This window comes from Pseudorca crassidens, chromosome 10, assembly GCF_039906515.1.
Source record: "Pseudorca crassidens isolate mPseCra1 chromosome 10, mPseCra1.hap1, whole genome shotgun sequence".
Taxonomy (NCBI): Eukaryota; Metazoa; Chordata; class Mammalia; order Artiodactyla; family Delphinidae; genus Pseudorca; species Pseudorca crassidens.
Window position 1 is genome coordinate 36,885,063 of NC_090305.1, and position 18,012 is coordinate 36,903,074.

At 52.0% G+C, this 18,012-nt stretch overlaps 2 protein-coding genes across 5 annotated transcripts in view; one reads left to right on the forward strand and one right to left on the reverse strand.

The window, feature by feature from the left end:
- The window catches only part of BTBD9 (BTB domain containing 9), a 419,689-nt gene extending 408,003 nt beyond the window's left edge, over positions 1 to 11,686 (forward strand). Inside the window, exons 11-12 of one of the 2 annotated variants that reach the window (XR_010946847.1) lie at positions 3,135 to 4,250; positions 9,858 to 11,686. Coding sequence is in view for 1 of the 2 variants with exons in the window: in XM_067753105.1 (XP_067609206.1) it covers positions 3,135 to 3,332 (198 nt within the window). In the remaining variant the exon portion in view is untranslated. Of the gene's footprint in view, positions 1 to 3,134; positions 7,037 to 9,857 lie in introns of those variants that run through there. The other variant, XM_067753105.1, reaches the window with a different exon arrangement.
- ZFAND3 (zinc finger AN1-type containing 3) overlaps positions 10,115 to 18,012 on the reverse strand; it is a 323,831-nt gene continuing 315,933 nt past the window's right edge. For all 3 annotated transcript variants that reach the window (XM_067753108.1, XM_067753107.1, XM_067753109.1), the window contains one exon: positions 10,115 to 12,443. In XM_067753108.1, coding sequence (XP_067609209.1) covers positions 12,289 to 12,443 — 155 coding nt within the window. In that variant the 3' untranslated portion in view covers positions 10,115 to 12,288. The remainder of the gene's footprint in view (positions 12,444 to 18,012) is intronic.

Here is an 18,012-nt window from a genome sequence, read left to right on the forward strand (position 1 = left end):
ATCCTCTAAAGACAGGCCCTTATCCAGGACTCAGGAAACATGGGCAGATCCAAGTTCAAGTAGGTCCTCTGAGCTAGCAGGCCACTCGGAAGGAAAGGGTGGGCCCGACCCAAGGAGAGTGAGGGTTGAGCTCTCCTGGGAGCAGTGGGTGGCCAGGGCTCGGAGCTTGCCTCTCACAGCTGTCCACACAGGCCCAGGCACCCAGCAGTCCTTTCCAAGCACATCACTACACACCAGTTACGTGCTTACAGTTTAGCCTCAGCATTTGCGCCTAAGTTCGATGACAGCTTTACAACAACTTGCATCATCTTACTTATCTAGGGCTGGTTTAGAAGTCTGGAGGCCAAGGGAGAAAACCCTTGGGGTACGGTAGCACCGGTGGGAGAGCCGGGGCCTACCAGGTACTTGTCCACGGTGCTGGTTCTGTCTCCTGGTCCCCCAGCCACTGGTGGCCTCCGGCTCCCTCAGTTCCTGTCATGTTACTGGCCTACCACAGCAGTGTCTCTAAGACTGTCTTGTGCCATCAGGCCCCTCAGGAACTGGCACTCGCCCCTAAATCCTATTCCAGCAGATCATAGAATGTTTCTGCTCCAAAGCTCTCAATGGCCCTGCTGCCGACTTTCCCCTCTCTTCACGGTTTGCCACTCAGATCTTCTCAGACATCACTTGGCTCTTTCCTCCCAAGGTCTTCACCCATATTATTCCCCTTGCCTGGAACACTTCTAACCCTAAAATGTCCTCGCCTTCCCTCCAGGTCCTGCCTATTAAGTTTCTTAATTTTATTGAAGTATAGTTGATTTACAATGTGTGTTTATTCTGTTCAGCAAAATGACTCAGTCATACGTACATATATTCTTTTTCATATTCTTTTCCATTATGGTTTGTCACAGGATATTAAATACAGTTCCCTGTGCTATACAGTAGGACCTTGTTGTTATCCATCCTATACGTAATAGTTTGTATCTGCTCATCCCAGACTCCCAGTGCTTCCCTCCGCCATACACCCCCCTCACCTTGGCAACCACAAGTCTGTTCTCTATGTCTGTGAGCCTGTTTTTGTTTCATAGATATGTTGATTTGCATCGTATTTTAGATTCCACATATAAGTGATATCATATGGGAATTATCTTTCTGACTTACTTCCCTTAGTATGATAATCTCTAGATCTATCCATGTGGCTGCAAGTCTGCCTATTAACTTTTCTTTTTTCTTGTTGGCTGCACCACACGGCTTGCAGGATCTTAGTTCCCCGAGCAGGGATCGAACCCACACCCTTGGCAGTGAAAGCACAGAGTCCTAACCACTGGACCACCAGGGAATTCCTGCCTATTAACTTTTAAAAGGACTCTATTGAGGGCTTAGAGTCTTCTAAGCGCTGTGAGCAATGGCCTTCAAACATTTTGTTTGCATATCCCCTAAAAGAGCTCTGGGAAAAAAATGTAATTTTTTGAACATTTTAAGGTTGAGAAGTAAAAATTTCTTCATAAGTTTAAATACAATTATTTTTGTTAATATGAGATAGAAAAAAATAAACGTTTTAAAAGACGGAAGATAAGGATTATTAGGAATACATATTTGATGACATGGTTTGGTAAAATAGATTTTAACCAACTCGTTGAATAAGGCACACCAAATCTGAAGGTAATTGTGGAATTATTCATGGGATTTAGCCAGTGTATTTTGAAAATGTTTTTATAATTCTGGGAAAATTGCAGTTACGTTTAAAAGAATTACATGAGTCACATATACAGTTCGGTTCCGAATTCAGAACATCTCACTCAGGCCAAATTTCACTCTCATGGGGACCCGGAAGGTATCAGGGCCCATGACTCATGGGCGGGTGCTCCCCATCCAGGGCTTGGCATCCGTGGGAGGGAGGTCGGTGTGCCCCCGTGCGTACTGTAGCACGGGCAGGCGAGGGCTGTGCTTTCCTTCTGTGAGGTGGGGAAGGGTGTTGTGAATTCAGTCATGTTCTCAGGCAGTTTTAGAAAATACTGAATTTGAGGATCTGGAAATTGATTCCCTTAAAACTGCCAGCATGCTCCCTGGAAAGTCGACCTGTGTGCTTCAGACTGAAGACGCCCCCAGGAGAGGATGTGATTCTCCTGTGCAAAGAGCTCAGGACAGGCACCACACAGCAGGGACCCCTGGAGGACTTGGCTGTTAGTGGAGAGAGGAATTTCTGTGGGGGGGGGGAGGGCATCCCTAAAGACCCTCCTCTGGCGTGGGCTTCCTCTGGCTGCCCCCGCGCCCCCAGCTCACACACCAGCAGTCACCTCCTGCTCCGGGCGTGGCAGGCTCACCCCCAACCCCCAGCCGTGCTGTGTGTTCTCAAGGTCAGGGCTGAGGCTCACCCTTGTTGGCCGAGCTCTGAGTGGTGCCCTGTCTGCTCAGTGGTGCTTCCTGAGTGAGTCACGGTGGAACACAGGCTTTTCCTGGCTCCTGCGGGGGGCCATTCCTCCACGTGACGGTGTTTGTTCCCGGCTGGCCCAGGTCACCTCAGGTTGAAGTTCCCTCCCCAGCACTGCTGCCCAGAGGATGATTACGCACCAAGAACTTGTTCCCCTCCGGAGGGCACAGGAGGAGGTGAGCAACTGCTCTTTGGATCCTTGGAGATAAGCCTGGGTCCTCCCCTGGGGTAATGATGCCCTGTAGGCTTTTTTTAGAAAATAACTTTATTGTAGTATAATTCACATGTCATACAACTCACCCATTTAAAGCATAGCGCTTTTTAGTATATTGACAGAATCATGCAGCCATTGCCACCATCAACCCCACTGACTTTTAACCCAACTGCCAGATGTAAGAATTAATTAATTAAAAAAGAAAGAAAAGCTCATGAGACAAAAGTAACCCCAAATGGAGAAATCCAGTGGGAACATTTTATGGGAATCCATGCTGTGCTGCCTGCAACTCTTAGACTCATCGGTCCCCTCACTTTTATCCTGACTGATTGAAAAGCGCTTACCACCCTCTAGTTGCTGCCTGTCGGTGCCAGTGGCGGGGGCGGGGGGGGGGGGGGCGGGAGCGGAAGGACCTGCTGTCACTCCCATGGGGACAGTGTCCTGACTCATGGCAGCTCTGGGCTCCGACACTGACCCATCACTCACCAGGTCTCTCCTTTCTCTCACCAGGTGTTCCACTGCGTCCACTTTGAGTGTCCCGAGCAGCAGAGCAACCAGAAGGAGGAAAACAGCGAGCAGTCGGGGACAGGGGACACTAGCCCAGCCAGTCAGCAGCCCGACCCCCACGCCCTGCAGGCCCCCAGCGGCAACTCACTGCACTCCAGTCCAGGCTCCAACTCGTACTCAGCCAACCGGCAGCACCAATAAAGGAGGCGCACGTGTGGAGTGACTCGGCTGGGCCCAGGTGGCACAAGAGCCGTGTCCTCCCCGAGCAGGGATGCCTGTGGACGCCTCGCCCCGCCACCCCCGCCCCACGAGGAACAGACCTGGCTGCAGAAACACACAGGACAGGTTTCCTCCCAAGGACACAAAGGGGCTGCTTTGTTCTCCTCAGTTTGTTCAAATCAGGCTGGTCTCCAGGGGGAGAAAGTGGGTCTTCAATCTTCATCAAGTCCATTAACACCCTACCTCTCTAATCTAACCCTGCAAAGACCACAGAAGGAAGTAATAGGCCTGAGTCGGAATACAAAGATGGCACATGAACACAGGAATGGAAGAGAATGTATTAGGCCTTCCTTACCTGGAGGCAAGGCACCCTGTAGGAAATGGGTTTCCTTAGAGTGTTTACTTTTATGGAACACTTTGCCCTGGCAACTAAATAATTTTTTATTTCTTTTAGTTATTCTCCATTTGCTGAATCATAGGTTTTCCAGATCTTTATGAAAGGTTCAAACAGCAAATCACTTGTTTTAATCCCTTTTGACGCTGTAATTTTCCTTCCTTAGTTTTGAACGGTTGAGCGTGGGGTAGAGCTGAGAAATATCATGCGCATCTCCTAAATGAGGCACAGATGCAGCTCATCACGGCACCTGGTCTGACAAGGAAAATCCTTTGAGGAAGATCAACAAAATACACAAGGAGCAGATTAATCTGTGGACACTGGAGTTAATAATCACTCGACTTGCCAAGTTATTAACCTGTCATTCCTGAAACGTATCCAGCCTTTAAGCTTGGGAGGCTGACAAGGAAACAGTGATTATGCCACCAGCTAATTTAATGTTCAGAAGTATGTATGAGTGTATACCAACTTCCGGTTGGGCTGGACCTGTCCTCCATTTGCCACAGGTTAGTGAGCGGTGTGGAGGCAGCCGTCCTGCCAGTCGGTGTCGGGAATGCAAAAGTGGGCCTTTCCCGCGTGGTGGTGATCGGTGGTTGCTGTTTTTCCCCCAGACCATAATACTCAGCCAGGGATTGGGAAAAAAAAATCAGTTCTAAGAAGCTTTCCTTTTAATCCTCATTGAAACGATCTCATCTGACAGTTGTCGCTTGGTCTGGCTCTGTGTGTCTGAGTAATTTCCATCCCACCGCTAACTGCCCTGCGTAACTTGATCAGATTGTGTCCGGTTTTTGCTCATCCCCCGATTCTTCCGTTGGCTGGCTGTCACGATCAGGTCCTCTGTGCATCCTGCTTGGAGGAGGGGTGGGGCCGACGGGGGGTCCTTTCTGTCTTAAAGACACATTGGTCGTGGGTGTACAAAGAGCCAGTGGGTCAGCTGTTTCCTCCTAGTGTGATGTAGTTGTGATTTATCAGTATTGGAATAGTAGGGTAGCTTCAAGCTGCATGATTAAACGGGAAGGTTGTCTTTCTGCTAGTCTCCCTCGGTGCCCTCGACTCTGATCTCTGTCTGCGTCCCCCTGCGTGGGGTGAGTGGAACGCTCTGAGGGGAACAGCTTTTCACAATGGGAGGGGCTCTGGTAACAAATAGCGGTGCCGCTCGCTTGCTTGCCACGGGTGGCTGGCCGCGCTCTGTGGCTGGCGCTGCCTCCCTCAGCATCCAGCCCCTTCTCCAGTTAGAGCTGAGGATGCCTGACAACTCAGCACTTCCTCCAGCGGTGCATTCACTGCCCACAGGGGAGGCAGGAGGAGCAGGGAAGTCAGAAGAGGGCAGCGTTCAAATGTTTTGCAAGTATCATCCATTCAAGGGCTTCTTCTCAAACTCTGAAGTCACCTGTCCAGAGAGGAATCACTGCTGACCCGGGGAAGTGTGGGGTGGGTTGGGGGAGGGTCTGGAGCCCTTCAGTACCCTTCTCCATCCAGGCACAGGTAACGAAATGCGTCCTGGATACTCAGCTTCACACCTGAAGAGGCATGAACTGTGCCCTGCATGGCCAGTGGCTCACCCTCTGCTTCCTGTCCTCTGTGAATTCTCTTTGGTGTTCGTTCCTTCCAGATCTCTGCCCTGAGGTCTGGAGAGAATAAAGCTTGTCTCTCTCCTGCTCCTCCAGCACTTCAGACACGCCTTGTTTTCAGATAAAGGGAAAGGGGACTGAGAGGCAGTGCTGAGGGCGGGCGGGACTGAGGCCAGCTCTGTGCAGCCGTATCGCCGTCCCCTAGCCCCGCAGCTGCCTCCCCTGAGGCCCCCTGATGGTCTAGAGGCCTTGCTTGGATGCAAGCCTGCTCTGGACCCCAGCAGACACTGATGAAGCTCAGCAAAGCCTGCTCTGGTCGGCCTCCTGTTACCAGGCAGGGGCTCTGCCTTCCTTGATGAGCCTTGTGGTTTGGGGAATGGGGGCTCTTTCTGTATGCCTGGCTGGAGGGGCCTGGACACCCCAGTCGAGGTGCGACACACCAGACGCGTTGCCAGGGAATGAGGGATGAGTGGGCAGCCAAGAAAAAGTCCCCAGGTGCCTGGCATTCTCCAGAGCCCTGGCTGGTCCCACAGGGGACTTACCCCCGCCATGAGCCAGCAGGACCAAGATGGCCCCCAAACTTGGGGAGAGACCAATAGGGCTAAACGGGAGTGCTGATGAGACCCAGCTCCAAGGAGCCCGATGCCCGCGGAGCCGTCAGCCCAGCACAGGGTGGAGGCTGATTCCCTGGGAGCTGTGGGACACCAGGCAGCAGGCTTGGCCAAGCTGTGCGGGGGGCAGCGGCAGATGAGGGCCCGTGGCTCCCCCCCAGCCCCAGAGGATGCAGTCCCACGGCGTCTGCTTTGAGGAGGTCTGGTGAGGTGGACAGAGGGGTGCTTGTGGCCTCTGGCCCTTTATTGTGAAACGCCACCTTTGTAACCACTACCCAGGTCTAGAGATTGAGCATGCAGAACCTCCTGCCCTTCATTTTAGGTCGTGCTTTGTGGGGGAGTAAAATGCACTTTGTTGGGGCTTTTGGCGAAAGCCTTCAACGTCACCTTCTGGTGCCTCCTTGGAGGGCCGGTGCTGAGCACGGCGGGCAGGGCGGGGTGTGTGCTCGTGGCGCCCCAGTCAAGGCGGGCTTAAAGGCGGGGGCTGCTGCAAAGCACTCTGAACGTGAAACAGGTATAACAGCATCACACACGCAAACACGTTTTCCCATATTCTCAGTGCTTTTTCCGTTTTTCTTCTGATTCTAGTTAGAACCATGAGCCCATGATGGATGTGGGACTCTTCTCAATTGCTCTTTGTCACTTCTTTAATCTTAGTAAATGAAGTGTTGATTCCTGACAAATACATTAAAAGTGTTTTATTCCTAGAAGAGTTGGGAAAAGAAAATTATTTTCAGCAAGAGTGGGATGTGTTTGTTAGACTAATTCCTTGGCCAAAAAAAAGTAGCTTTTGAATTGTGCAGAAATTGCTCAGTAGTTATGCTGTCGCCCCAATTGTCAAACCGCTGTGCAGACAGTGCCGACCCAGTCAACTTCACCTTTTTTTAATTCAGAAGATAACAAAATTGTAATCACTTATCCTTTCTAGAGCCACGGGGAAAAAAGGAAGGTCTAATCTGTGATAAAAAGCAGAGCATCCTGTGTGCTGAGGCCATTTGATAATAAAGAAAGGGGGCGTTCCCCATTGTGGGCTTCAATTAAGAACCTCCCTTTGGACAGAGAAGAAGGGTGTCAAAGAAGGAAAAGAAAATTAAATGTGTCTCCTTCTAAGAGGTTTTTCCTCATTAGTGAGTTTTGGTTTTGCTTTCTGGTGCTATCGTGTCACTCCTGCATTCCACATGGGCGGCCAGCTCCTCTGGGTGCAGCTGAGGTGCTCAGGGTGGCGGCCGGACAGGCGGCAGCTGTGGCTGCAGTGGTGCAGGCCACGCTCCACTTCCTTTCGTGGCTGCAGCCATCCATTCTGAATGTTTGTCCTAATAACAGCTCCAGCAGGAGTTCAGTGCTCATTAGTGGCCCTAGGAATTTAAAATGCAGTTCGTGGTTCTGTGCCATCATGGTTTTCATTATTCTAATATTAAATGAGAAGTCGTCCTGGGGCCTGGTGTTTGCACAGGAGTTTTTGGAGGAGGGGGAGGGATGTGCAGGGCAACAGGGATGCACCCATTTCTCCTCCTAGAAGCTGACCTGGTCATACTTGGTTACTGGACAGGATCCTGAGGCCCTGGTGTTTTGCAGAAAATGAGTGGAAACGGTGGTGGGAGGGTTTGGTCGGAGAGTAAACCAGATTCCGATACACCCCAGCCCCCGCCCCTGTGTTGAGGTGTGGGGAGAGGACCTGGGGGTTCTGCTGGTTTCCATCAGACTGGCCGCAGGAGCCGTCGCACCTCAGCAGGCGCGGGGAGCTGCATGTCCCCCACCAAACACCCCACGTGCCTTCAGGCAGGACTTTCTGCTGGACTGACACAGGCCAGGACCTGCCTCCACTGCAGAGGTGAGGACAGGCGTACACTTTTGAAAATCACTGTTCTATTTTTTAAAAATTACTAAAGTAATGATGCTCATGGACTAACCTAGCAGAGGGGTGAGGGTGCCCTCCCTTTCATCTGGCTGAGTCACTCCTGACCTGGGCCTGGTCCTTTGCTTCCTCTGTGACTGCCTATCCAGATGGGCAGCAGCGCCCCTGGCCCCCGGCCGTCCTTCCTTACACCTGTCCTCTCCCAGCCAGAAGGCAGACTCTGAAAGGGGCCCTCCAAGCCCACCAAGTTAGCTTCTGCTTTCCCCCGCCCCCTAAAGAACTCGAATATTCCCCTAGAGGCCTCAGGGCCTAAAGACCCACAATCATCCACCTGTAATTTATGATAAATGTCTCGTGCATTTACCCCATGCATCCTGAGTATTTAAAGCCCTGAGCCCGGAGCAGGAGGCGCTGCTGCCTACACCTGCCTCCACTATTGTCTCCTTTTGGCCGTCCCTGCGGCTGGGACAGCTGGAGGCCACCACCTTTGAGAGCCAGTGGCAGGAGGAGCTGAGAGGCCTGTAAGGCGGGATCTGGGGCCCAGGGCTTGGGTTCCCATGGATGCCCTGGGAACACTGGTGACACTGTTACAGCCTGTCCATCTGCTGCCAGATAGCGTCCTCCGAGGGCTTGTGGCTCAGGACAGGGAGGGTACTTGAGCAGCAGTGGGGCACAGAGGACCAGGCTGTCCAAGGTCACCATGCCCCTCGGCCTCTGCTTTCCACCCTGTGTGTAGGGGGCACTGTCCTCCCCGATGGCTGCTTCTAGCGCCACGTTCCTGGTTTACTCCCAGCTGCTACGGGGGTTTTCCCTCCCAGACCTGCCCCAGGCAGTGGGTCCCCATCAGTGGCCCTGGGTGCTGACAGTGAGATCCAGAAGCCTGTGGGCAGGGATGGCAGGGAGCACAGAGCTGCTGACCAGCCCAGGCCAGCTCAGAGCTCCCCAGGCCTTGGGGCCCAGCTTCTCCCGGCCTCCTTCTGCAGAGGGCAGCTCCAGTTCTCAGAGCTCCCTTCCAGAAGGGACCTGAGAGGCAGCACCAGCTCTGAGGAACAGCCAGGACGCTCTCGTCAGGCTCTCCCAGCACTGAGGTTCCGAGGCCGCCCCACCCGTACCCTCACACTTAGAAAAGCCAGAGGAGGGTGAGGACCGGACTCAGCCTCGGGACTGCGGTGTGGAGAGGGAGGGGTGGCAGGAGCACCTCAGCGTGGCCGTGGGGCTTGGCCCATGAGCTACTCTTGCCAGACGTGTATAACCTGAATTCACCCAAGAACGCAGACGTCCTCTGTCTTTGGTTTCTGGGTCTGTAAAGGTTGGTGAGGACCTCTTTGATGTGGGAGGGTAGGGGCCATGCTGGGCTGGGGATGGGGAACAGCTCTTCTGAGCCATCTGTAAAGGAGGACTGTGTCCAGAAACCCAAAGGGCACTGTTGCTGTTTGGAATACGTGTTCATCTGTGGGCAGGATGCAGCTTCATTTTGCATAGCAGCCTAGGTGAGCAAACATACAAATTGTGTGTTCACAACAACCGAGTTGACAGCTGTGAAACTGCAATGTGGCTTCCCTTCAGAAATCATGCGAAGACTCCTGTGCGTTGTGGTCCTTCCCCCACGGCTCCATGCTTTCTCTGCCTCTGGGCAGGAGGCAGACAGCACCCAAACAAGCCCGTCTCCTGTGATCTCAGCTAGCCCTCTGTGGGGCCTGAGTATCACGCCCAGTATACGTATGGATGGTGAGGTGTGGCTGACTTGCTCTAGGACGGTAAGAAAGAGGAATGTGGGCCCACGCTGTGACCACAGCTCTACAGCACCTTCTTCTCAGAACACCTTTCCAGGCCCTGGGTATCGCAGACCCCAGGCACAGCCTCTCCATCCTGAGATAGCCTAGTCTATCTTAAGGCGTGTTAGGTGGTCCTCTACAAAGCAGTTACATCATTCTGATCGTCCCTTCCGGGAATCTTTCTCCTCCAGGCCCGTCCTTCGTTAAGTCGGGTCTTGGATATGCCAGGACCCAGGCACACCCAACCCTCGCACAGCTGGGGGCCCTCTGGGCTGGTGCTCATTCTTCCCATCTCCCCCAGGTACGTAACCTCCCTGCTGCCAGAGAAGGCTGGGCCCAGCAGACACACCTCTACCCCAGGGTCTCCGGAGGTGGAACCACACAAGAGAAACCAGAGGAACAACTGTGGAGCCTGGACACTTACCAGACAAGTGAGCCCCAGACAGTGCACACAAGAGCCCTCCATCTCTTCCAACCTCTGGCTGGGGAGACCTTTTATTGTTTTTCTGGTCATCCAGGTGGCACTTAGGAGAACCGGCAAAACAGAGAAATCCAAACTTTCATACGATTGGTTTAATTTTTTTTTTCAGCAGGAGAAAAAAGAATAAAGTTACAAGATTCTTTTAATATTTTCACAATGTTAAAACTAAAACTGAGCTCTAGGCTATGTGTGTAAGTAAATCTAGAACACAAAAGGGTTAAATAAGATTTTCTCTTTTAAAGATACAAGAATTTAAGCTTTCCTTACATTTAACAAACTTCACAGAACAGATACTGCCGGGGAACAAGCCCTCCCACCCCACCCCCAGCTCTACCATCAGGAAGTGACCATGGGCTGCGAGCCCCGTGTGCGGCCGGGCTCCCCAGAGAGCCTGCTTCCCATCGCTGCCGCCGGGAAGCAGCAGCCGGTGGGGCCTGAGGAGGGCCGGAAGGGCGCCTGTGGCCTCTTCACGATCAGAGCTTGGTGGGGGGCCGAGGTGGGCCACATCACTGAGGATGGCCAGGTACTGGCCAGAGGGCCGTGGCTTGGTAACAGTGGTAAACGTGGGCAGACCTGGCCCCTCTGCCCTGGGCTGCCCTAGAGCAAGACGCCGGTCTGGGTCCTGAAGCAAGAATTAAGGCTGGAGATTTTGCAGCGGATTCCACTCTGGTGGGGGTAGGGTGGGAGAGGAGGCGGGGAAGAGCGTGATTTCCTATTTCAGTATTTCGGACCAAAAACATTTGTAGTTGCAGGTATTAACTGTTAATTTGCAGACAGAGTTGAGCAAACACTTGCTGTGGTATAAAAGGGTAAGTTGCTGGGTTAAACTATTCCAGTAGCCTGTGTGCGGGCAGATCCAAACTGCCTCTGCAGGAGCCTCCGACCCTCACCGGCCTGGATCAGATGGGGCTCTGGGGCCATTCACCCCTGCTCAGGCTTTCAAGGGCATCTTTCTCCTGTCTACCCACCCCCCACACCTGATCGGTGATGATTTCCTAACACTGGCAAACAGGCCCATCTCCACCCATCCCCACTGGGCCTGAGCTCCTGCCTCCACTCAACTCCTCTCTGAAGAGAAACACGCTGAGAAACAGGCCCTCCCCGCACCTGCCTGAGCGAGTGTGTCTCTCAAGCTGGGCCATGGCCACGAACCTCTGTCCCTGTGACATATGCTGCCCCCCCCCTTACTAAACTTGCTATGTGGTAGAAGTGGACTGGTCGCCCTTGGACTGTGGGGCTGCACAGACATGAGAGGCGAGGCCAAGGCATCGTCCCCTTGGCCTTGGAGGGGCTGAGCAGGCTCCTGCTGGAAGGGACGGAGCTGCAGGCAGCTCCCAGCTCTTCTATTGATTCCTGCTGGCTGTGAAACATCTTTTTAAAAAACTTCCAATCTAGAAACCTAGCTGCAGAGGCCAGTTTGGAGGCCACAGCTGCGGTGCTGCAATTAGCCTTATTTGATCCACTGCCAGATCCCTGCACTCGGCAAACGGCAAACCAGAGCCCGTGGGTCAGGGCGCGCCCGCGGGCGCTTCTCGTGACCAAGGGTCCTGTGTAGAAAAGGTGGTTCTCATTCGTGGACTAGGCTTGAGTGGAGCTGATTTTCAAAGTGAGGTTACTGTTTCTCTTCTCGTGTGATGAGAGAGTTTTTTCATAGCAAGTCAGGTAAATTTTCTTAACCTGTCCCCACCCCCATTTCCTGCTCAGTGGGAGAGCGAGGCCACCACCCAGCCCAGCCACGGGGCCAATCTCAACAGCCTCCCGTGGCCCGGGCACGCGTGGCCATCAGGTATCCTGGCTACTGGGACTAAGGATAGTGAAGAGGTGAAGGCCGAACACTAACCAGAGCTTCCGGCAAAGCCATGTGCGTCGTGGGGACTTGAACACCAGCTTCTCCTCCTCTATTGACTCAGAGTCTCCGTCTGGAACACTTTCCACTTAAGGCTTTTTGTAAGTTTGACTCCAGCAGTGACAGGTATGTGTTGTTTTAAATCCACTAGCCATGCTCAAAAAAAAATATTCTTCATGTTTTAATTTTATACAATGGCTAGCAGGCACCTTAGTAACCAGCCAGAAATCAATTTCAACCACCATCAACCCCTAAACTACAGTACCAGGATGGCTGGCTAAGGAAAGGAAACGGACTGGCTGTAGTCTGACGCGTGCCCAGTACAAGGTGTCTGGCTGACTTTGTCCTAAATAAGGCTAACATTAGTGAACTAAGAACAGCGTCACGTAGCGGCCAAGCCGGCCTTCAGGAGCACCCTTCCCCAATGCGCTGGCAAGAGCGCCCCACTTTCCGGTCCAGTTTCACCATTTTCATGATGGCTTCCTCTCGGCCACGGCCCATGTGGTCAAACGTACAGTCATGCTGCTCGGGGAGGCGATGCAACATACAGAACACGTAACCTGCAGCAGTGGGGGAAGCAGAGAAGACAGACCATTAGGGTGGCCTCCACGTGCACAGAGCCCAGCTCTCCCTCAGGTCCAGAGAGCGGGAGGGCCGTCCAGTGAGTGGACGATGGTTGCAGCAGGGGCTCCGGCTGCTGAAGAGCCTATTACAATATCCCCACTCTAACAAGACAGCCAGCACTTTCACGCAAGTCCAACGACATCCTCAGAACGTCCAAGGGGCACATCTGCCTTCAATGCTGTTCCTGCCTGGACCCTGAGGGTGGAACCCCAATGTGACTCTGCAGCGCCTGCCTCAGAAATGAGTGGGCTCTTGAGTCCCTTCCCTCCCAGCCCCACACGGGCGGGAGAGCCCAGAGCTGGCAGCACAGTGCTTCCCTGGCCTGGATAAACCTCAGTATCTACCACAAGACACGCACGGCTTCTAGGAGACCGGGGCGGGGGGGAAGGGGGGGCAGAAATGATTATGGGGACAGTGGGTGTGATCAAACCAAAGCTCACACATGAATGGGGGCTCTCAGAGGAAAATGGATTACTTCAAGCACTGGACAAGGTATTACATTTAAAGAGAGGAAAGAACAGAAATGTCGAGCTCCGACTGGCATCTTAATGGAGCCTGATGCTTCCAACCCCACCTGGTGGGCAGGAGGTGAGGCCCACACAGTCGGGCCTCCTGGGAGCACAACGCTGGAGAACAAAGAGTTGAGGAAAGGCCCGGCAGAGCAGGTAGAGACACAGATGAAACCCCTCTGGTAGCAAACAAGGAGGAGGCCCTCAGGCTGTCAGCAGAGAGGCTCAGAGGACAAAGGGAACACAGCTGTGTCAGGATGTGGCCCATTCTCCCCTTCTGGTCAAATTCTAGGAGTGCTGATGGGGGTGTGGACGTGTGACAGCGACAGTCACCCGATGTTCCCTGGGTCTGTCTGGCCCTTTCTTTCAGGGGAGGGGGCGTGAGATCTGGGCTGGCTCCTCCCCATCATCTCATCCCAACAGTTGCATCTGGTCATACCTCCAGGTCCCACGGGCCTAGACCAGGTCCACAGGACTGACCTGCAGTGAGCTGGAATCCTTTCCTAAACCACCTCTCCCTGCACACTTGGGGCAGGCATCCCAGAGCAGCACCCCCAGGCCAATGCTCTCCTCACTTATTCTCCAAGCAAACATCATCCCTTCTCAGAGATTTCTCTCTTTTAAGCCCAGACCCCAGCAGCCAGAGTGAATGGACAGCCACCACTTGCAAACTGTGATTCGTCCCTCTCCCCATCCTCAATTCTTTTCAGAGAAGAGGGGTGGAGGCAGTGATTTTAGAAGGATATCAGAAGTTGAAGCAAAGACTGGCCATGATGGACAACGATTTCAAAAGCCCTAACTTTTAAGATCAACTTTACCCAGAGAATATTCCTCAGCTGACACTCACAGCCCTGCTCTGATGCCTTCAGCTCATGCTGAGTACGGACAGGTGCCCACGGCGGCCTGAGCAACCAGGCCGAGCCTGGACCATCCATTGTACAGAAAAAAAAAAAAAAAACGTTATTAACTGCTTCCCAGGGAGAGCAGGGCAATATGTTTGACTCTAAATTAGGACTAGGTTTAAGGAAAGAAACAGAGATGAAATTTTTGTCTCCTGAGAAGCTGAGCTCCCACTTGGCTCAAAAGCAACGTTAAGATTAATGAGCTAGTGTGTTATATTTACTGATAAGTTCATTACTTGAAGGTATTGGATACCAGTTGTCTTTCTCCTAAAGGATTTCACAGCAGAAGCATGGATGGCCTCAATATTCATCCTGCATCTAACAAGCACAATCATCTTTTTGGAGCAAAGCCCACCTGGTCGGGGAGAACCTGCTGTCAGGTCGGGGTTTGGGGTAGGGGTACCAGCTGTGTGGCAGCAGGAAGTGTGTGGAGGCATTTCTGTCGCCAAGTCCTGACATATTTCTATACCTTCAGCATCTATAATTAGGGGTGGGAAGATCCCTGCTTCCCTTCCTTCAAGATATTGGGATGATGCAGAAGAGGGTCCCAAGGGCTCTCCTCTCCTGATGAATGGTGCTGGCTGAATAAAAGTAGCAGGAAATGGATTGCCCCTGAAATTAACTCAGCCCTGGCTCAGTCTAACACCTCACTAGTCAAAGGCAGACTGGGATGGAGGGAAGAGGCTCCAATCTTGCCCTCACTACGCCCCTGACAACTCTGCTTTAGTTCGCCTTCCGCCAACTCCTGGGGACCACCAACTCGGTGGGTGGACTTGAGAGCCCCAGGTTCTGTCTGGAAAAGGAAACAGGGCACAACCACCACAGGAGCTCCTGGATGTTCTCTCTACCCACCCAAGGATTCTCCATTCAGCCAAAAACACCTTATTTCTCTACTCAAGTCCTGTGTACCTCTGTCAGACACACCTTGCTTGACACTTGCCTTTGATTTTTGAAAGGTGAAAATCACTGAACAGCAGGTAAATTTTTACCAGTTCAGCAGGGAGCAGAGCTGGTGAAATTTACAATATATGGCATTGTAATTCACTGGGGAAAAGTCTGGGGGAAATTTTGGAAGGCTAACTTCCCAAGTTGCTGCACTGAGGTTATTAGATGATATAAATTAAGCTCAATTCCCTCTCCTGTCAAGTTCACTCACCAAGTGGAAGTTACATGCTGGAACTTGTCCCAAATGCTGAGTAGGTATTACGCACCGACAGCAGCCAATTGGCTAAATGTACTTTGGTGTCAGTAGTTGGGGTGGGCTGTTCTGGATACAGGAAAGCATTCGGGGGTGACTGGGGGGGGTGAGTCTTTATTGTCTTCTCTCGATACCCACAGACCTGTTTCCAGAAACCACTCAAGTGTCATGAACGTTCAATTATTCTCTGAAATCTGGAGACCAAGCTGGGCATATGGAGAGAAGTGAGTTAGGCTGCTGGGGAAGCAGATTGTTCTCATTTCAGTGATGAACACAGTTTTAGAGCACAAGGGGATTTACAGCCTCAACACTTCCTCATGCCGTTTATTAGAAACCAAGTGGGGCCTTTCCAGAGTGGGTCAGCCAAGGCAGTGTCCAGAGGGAAGGAAAGCAGAAAGGACACTGAACTGATCAGCAGAGCTGCGACAGGGGCTTTGGTATTACTACCCAGGGTATCATGAAATTCTTTCTCCCCGATTTTAAAAAGTTATATATCATTATCAAACTCACTCACATATGTACAATTCATATCTACACCCTCCTTATGGTCACATAGATCAGCATCATGTAGTATTAAAAACAATTTCAATATACTTTTGCTTATGATACCTATATACATACAGTGCTTTGGAGAGATAAGCAGTAGGATAATGATTAAAAGGATGCCACCCCCCCAAAAGCGAGGAAAACACCCAAGGCAAAAGTTTTTGAAAAAAGATCAGCCTATAATACTAAATGTGGTTTAAATTTCACAAAACGCTCAAGAACTTGTGTGGGTGTTTCTTTGTTTGTCAGGGCAGAAGAGCAATTTGGGATGAGCCCTTGATTAAAAGGCAAGGGTGCAGAAGAGCTGTCTAAGCACTGGGTCCCACGGCCCACCTTCCAGGCCCCTCTCCACCTGCCACTGCCTGGCTCCTGACAGGCCATCCTGGGCATGGGGAGAGGAGGAGGCCCGACCAGCACAGGTGAGACCAGTCAGCCGTCCTGCCCCCGTTCTGCAAGCTACGCAGCAAGGTCTCCGGCAGCTACACCCTCATTTCGAAAACACCTTCAACTGAGCAGGCAGCCTCAGGGCTGGACGAAGAGGCCTGCCCAGGGAGCCACAGGGGCTGAACCGCGCAGGGCTCCTCCCAGGGCGCTGTGGCTGTGGACAGCAACAGAGGGGGCAGAGCAGGCAAAAGGCAAAAAGTACAATTCAAGACCTATCTTAACCCTCTGTCCTGAAAGGGTCCCATGTGAATGAGAAACGCAGAGGCAGCACACTCAGGTCACCCTCACCCTGAACAGAGAGGCCGGGGGATTCCTGTGGGAGGACAAGCATTTCAGCGCAGGCCGCTCACGGTTATAAACAAGCACACCTGGTCTCAGCCCTCCTGGTGTAGAGCCACAGGCCACACAGACCTGAAGATGCTCGACACCTTAAATCTCTAAAAACACATTCCCGGCAGAAAATGGATCCAAGGTTCACTCTTCCAAGACTCATAAAGGTCTGACATGCAGGTTTCTAAAAATGCTCATCTGGTGGGAACCAAACTTCAGCTTTTAAAGCTAACATCTGAAAGTCATCCATTTCATTCAGACGCCCTCATCCATAGCTAAATCTCACCTCTGCTCACACAGAGACGGGTGTGGGTATTTTGAGACTCTACACCAGGATTGAGAACAGTCTGACAAATGCCATCATTAAGCAAAGATGATATAACTAACACCCAATACCTGACTAAGTGCTACAAAGTTGTAACAGTATTTCCTGTTTCACTTACTTGTTGACAAAAATCATTGACAATCACTGCCCAAGAGGAACACCCAGGGCCTGAGGAGAAAGGGTCACTACCTCTCAGCCGTGCTGGCAGGCAGGGGCCCTGGGGGCAGCTGAACCAGATAATTGGCCTCATAGGCCAGTCCCCTTTCCCCCCAACTCCCCCCCCATCCTCAGGCACCACTGTGGTGTTGGGGGTGGGGAAGGTGTGTGGAGGAGGAGCTGGAGCACCGAGGGCGGAGCCAACCTGTCACCCCGCAGGCAGTACAGCCCCTACCCCTGGCTGAGGCCCCGGATCCCCAGGCCAGTGCTTCCCTCTGAACCTTAAGAACTGAGCAGGGGTTGGAACTGTCTTTTTCCCATGGAATTTCCTAAAGGAGACAGAGAAAGCGATGCCAGAATTCACAAAGTCTGAACCCTTGACATTTTTATTCAGTCCCTGCCAGACAGAAATGTTGCTCATTGGCTTTATCTTGGAGTAAAAAAGCACCATTTAAAAGTTGACAAAACTGGGCAGCTCTGGATACTTGTGGACTTTAATTAATTAAACATTTGTTTTCCTGCAGATCCCCCCACTCGGGGGCTCTCCCAAAGTGGCCATTTCAGTGAAGCCTCAGACCAGGGTGGGCCTCGGCTCCAGCTGCTCCGGTGTTCTCACCTCACTCACAAGAAATATTTTACACTTTCTTGCTCATTTGAATTTCAGATCGTCAGAGGTTCAAGCAGAACCTAAAAATACTGACAAGCCTTGTGGACCGAGGCACCGTAAAATGATCTCCAGGTGTGCAGCCTCAGGCAGCGCCATGCGTGTACGCACTATCCAGACTGCACGTCTGTTCCCGGTGCCTGCCCACCAGCAACAAGCCCCAGGCAGATGTGTCCAGGGAGGAGGTAAATCAGAGAATGCACCTTGATATTTTTATCCAAACAGCAAACAGAGCCCACCCAAGGCCTCCCAAAGCTCCCTGAGAAACCTAGGTAACACAGCCTCCAAATCTCAGGTCAATAGGTACCATTTGCTATCTGAAGTGTCTACTTCAAACATAAGCAACAAATATACCGACTCGTGTCTGAAATAACCAGGCAAGCACATTAGAAGAAAAGAATCACATTTTTCCAACAACAAAAAAGTTTCTT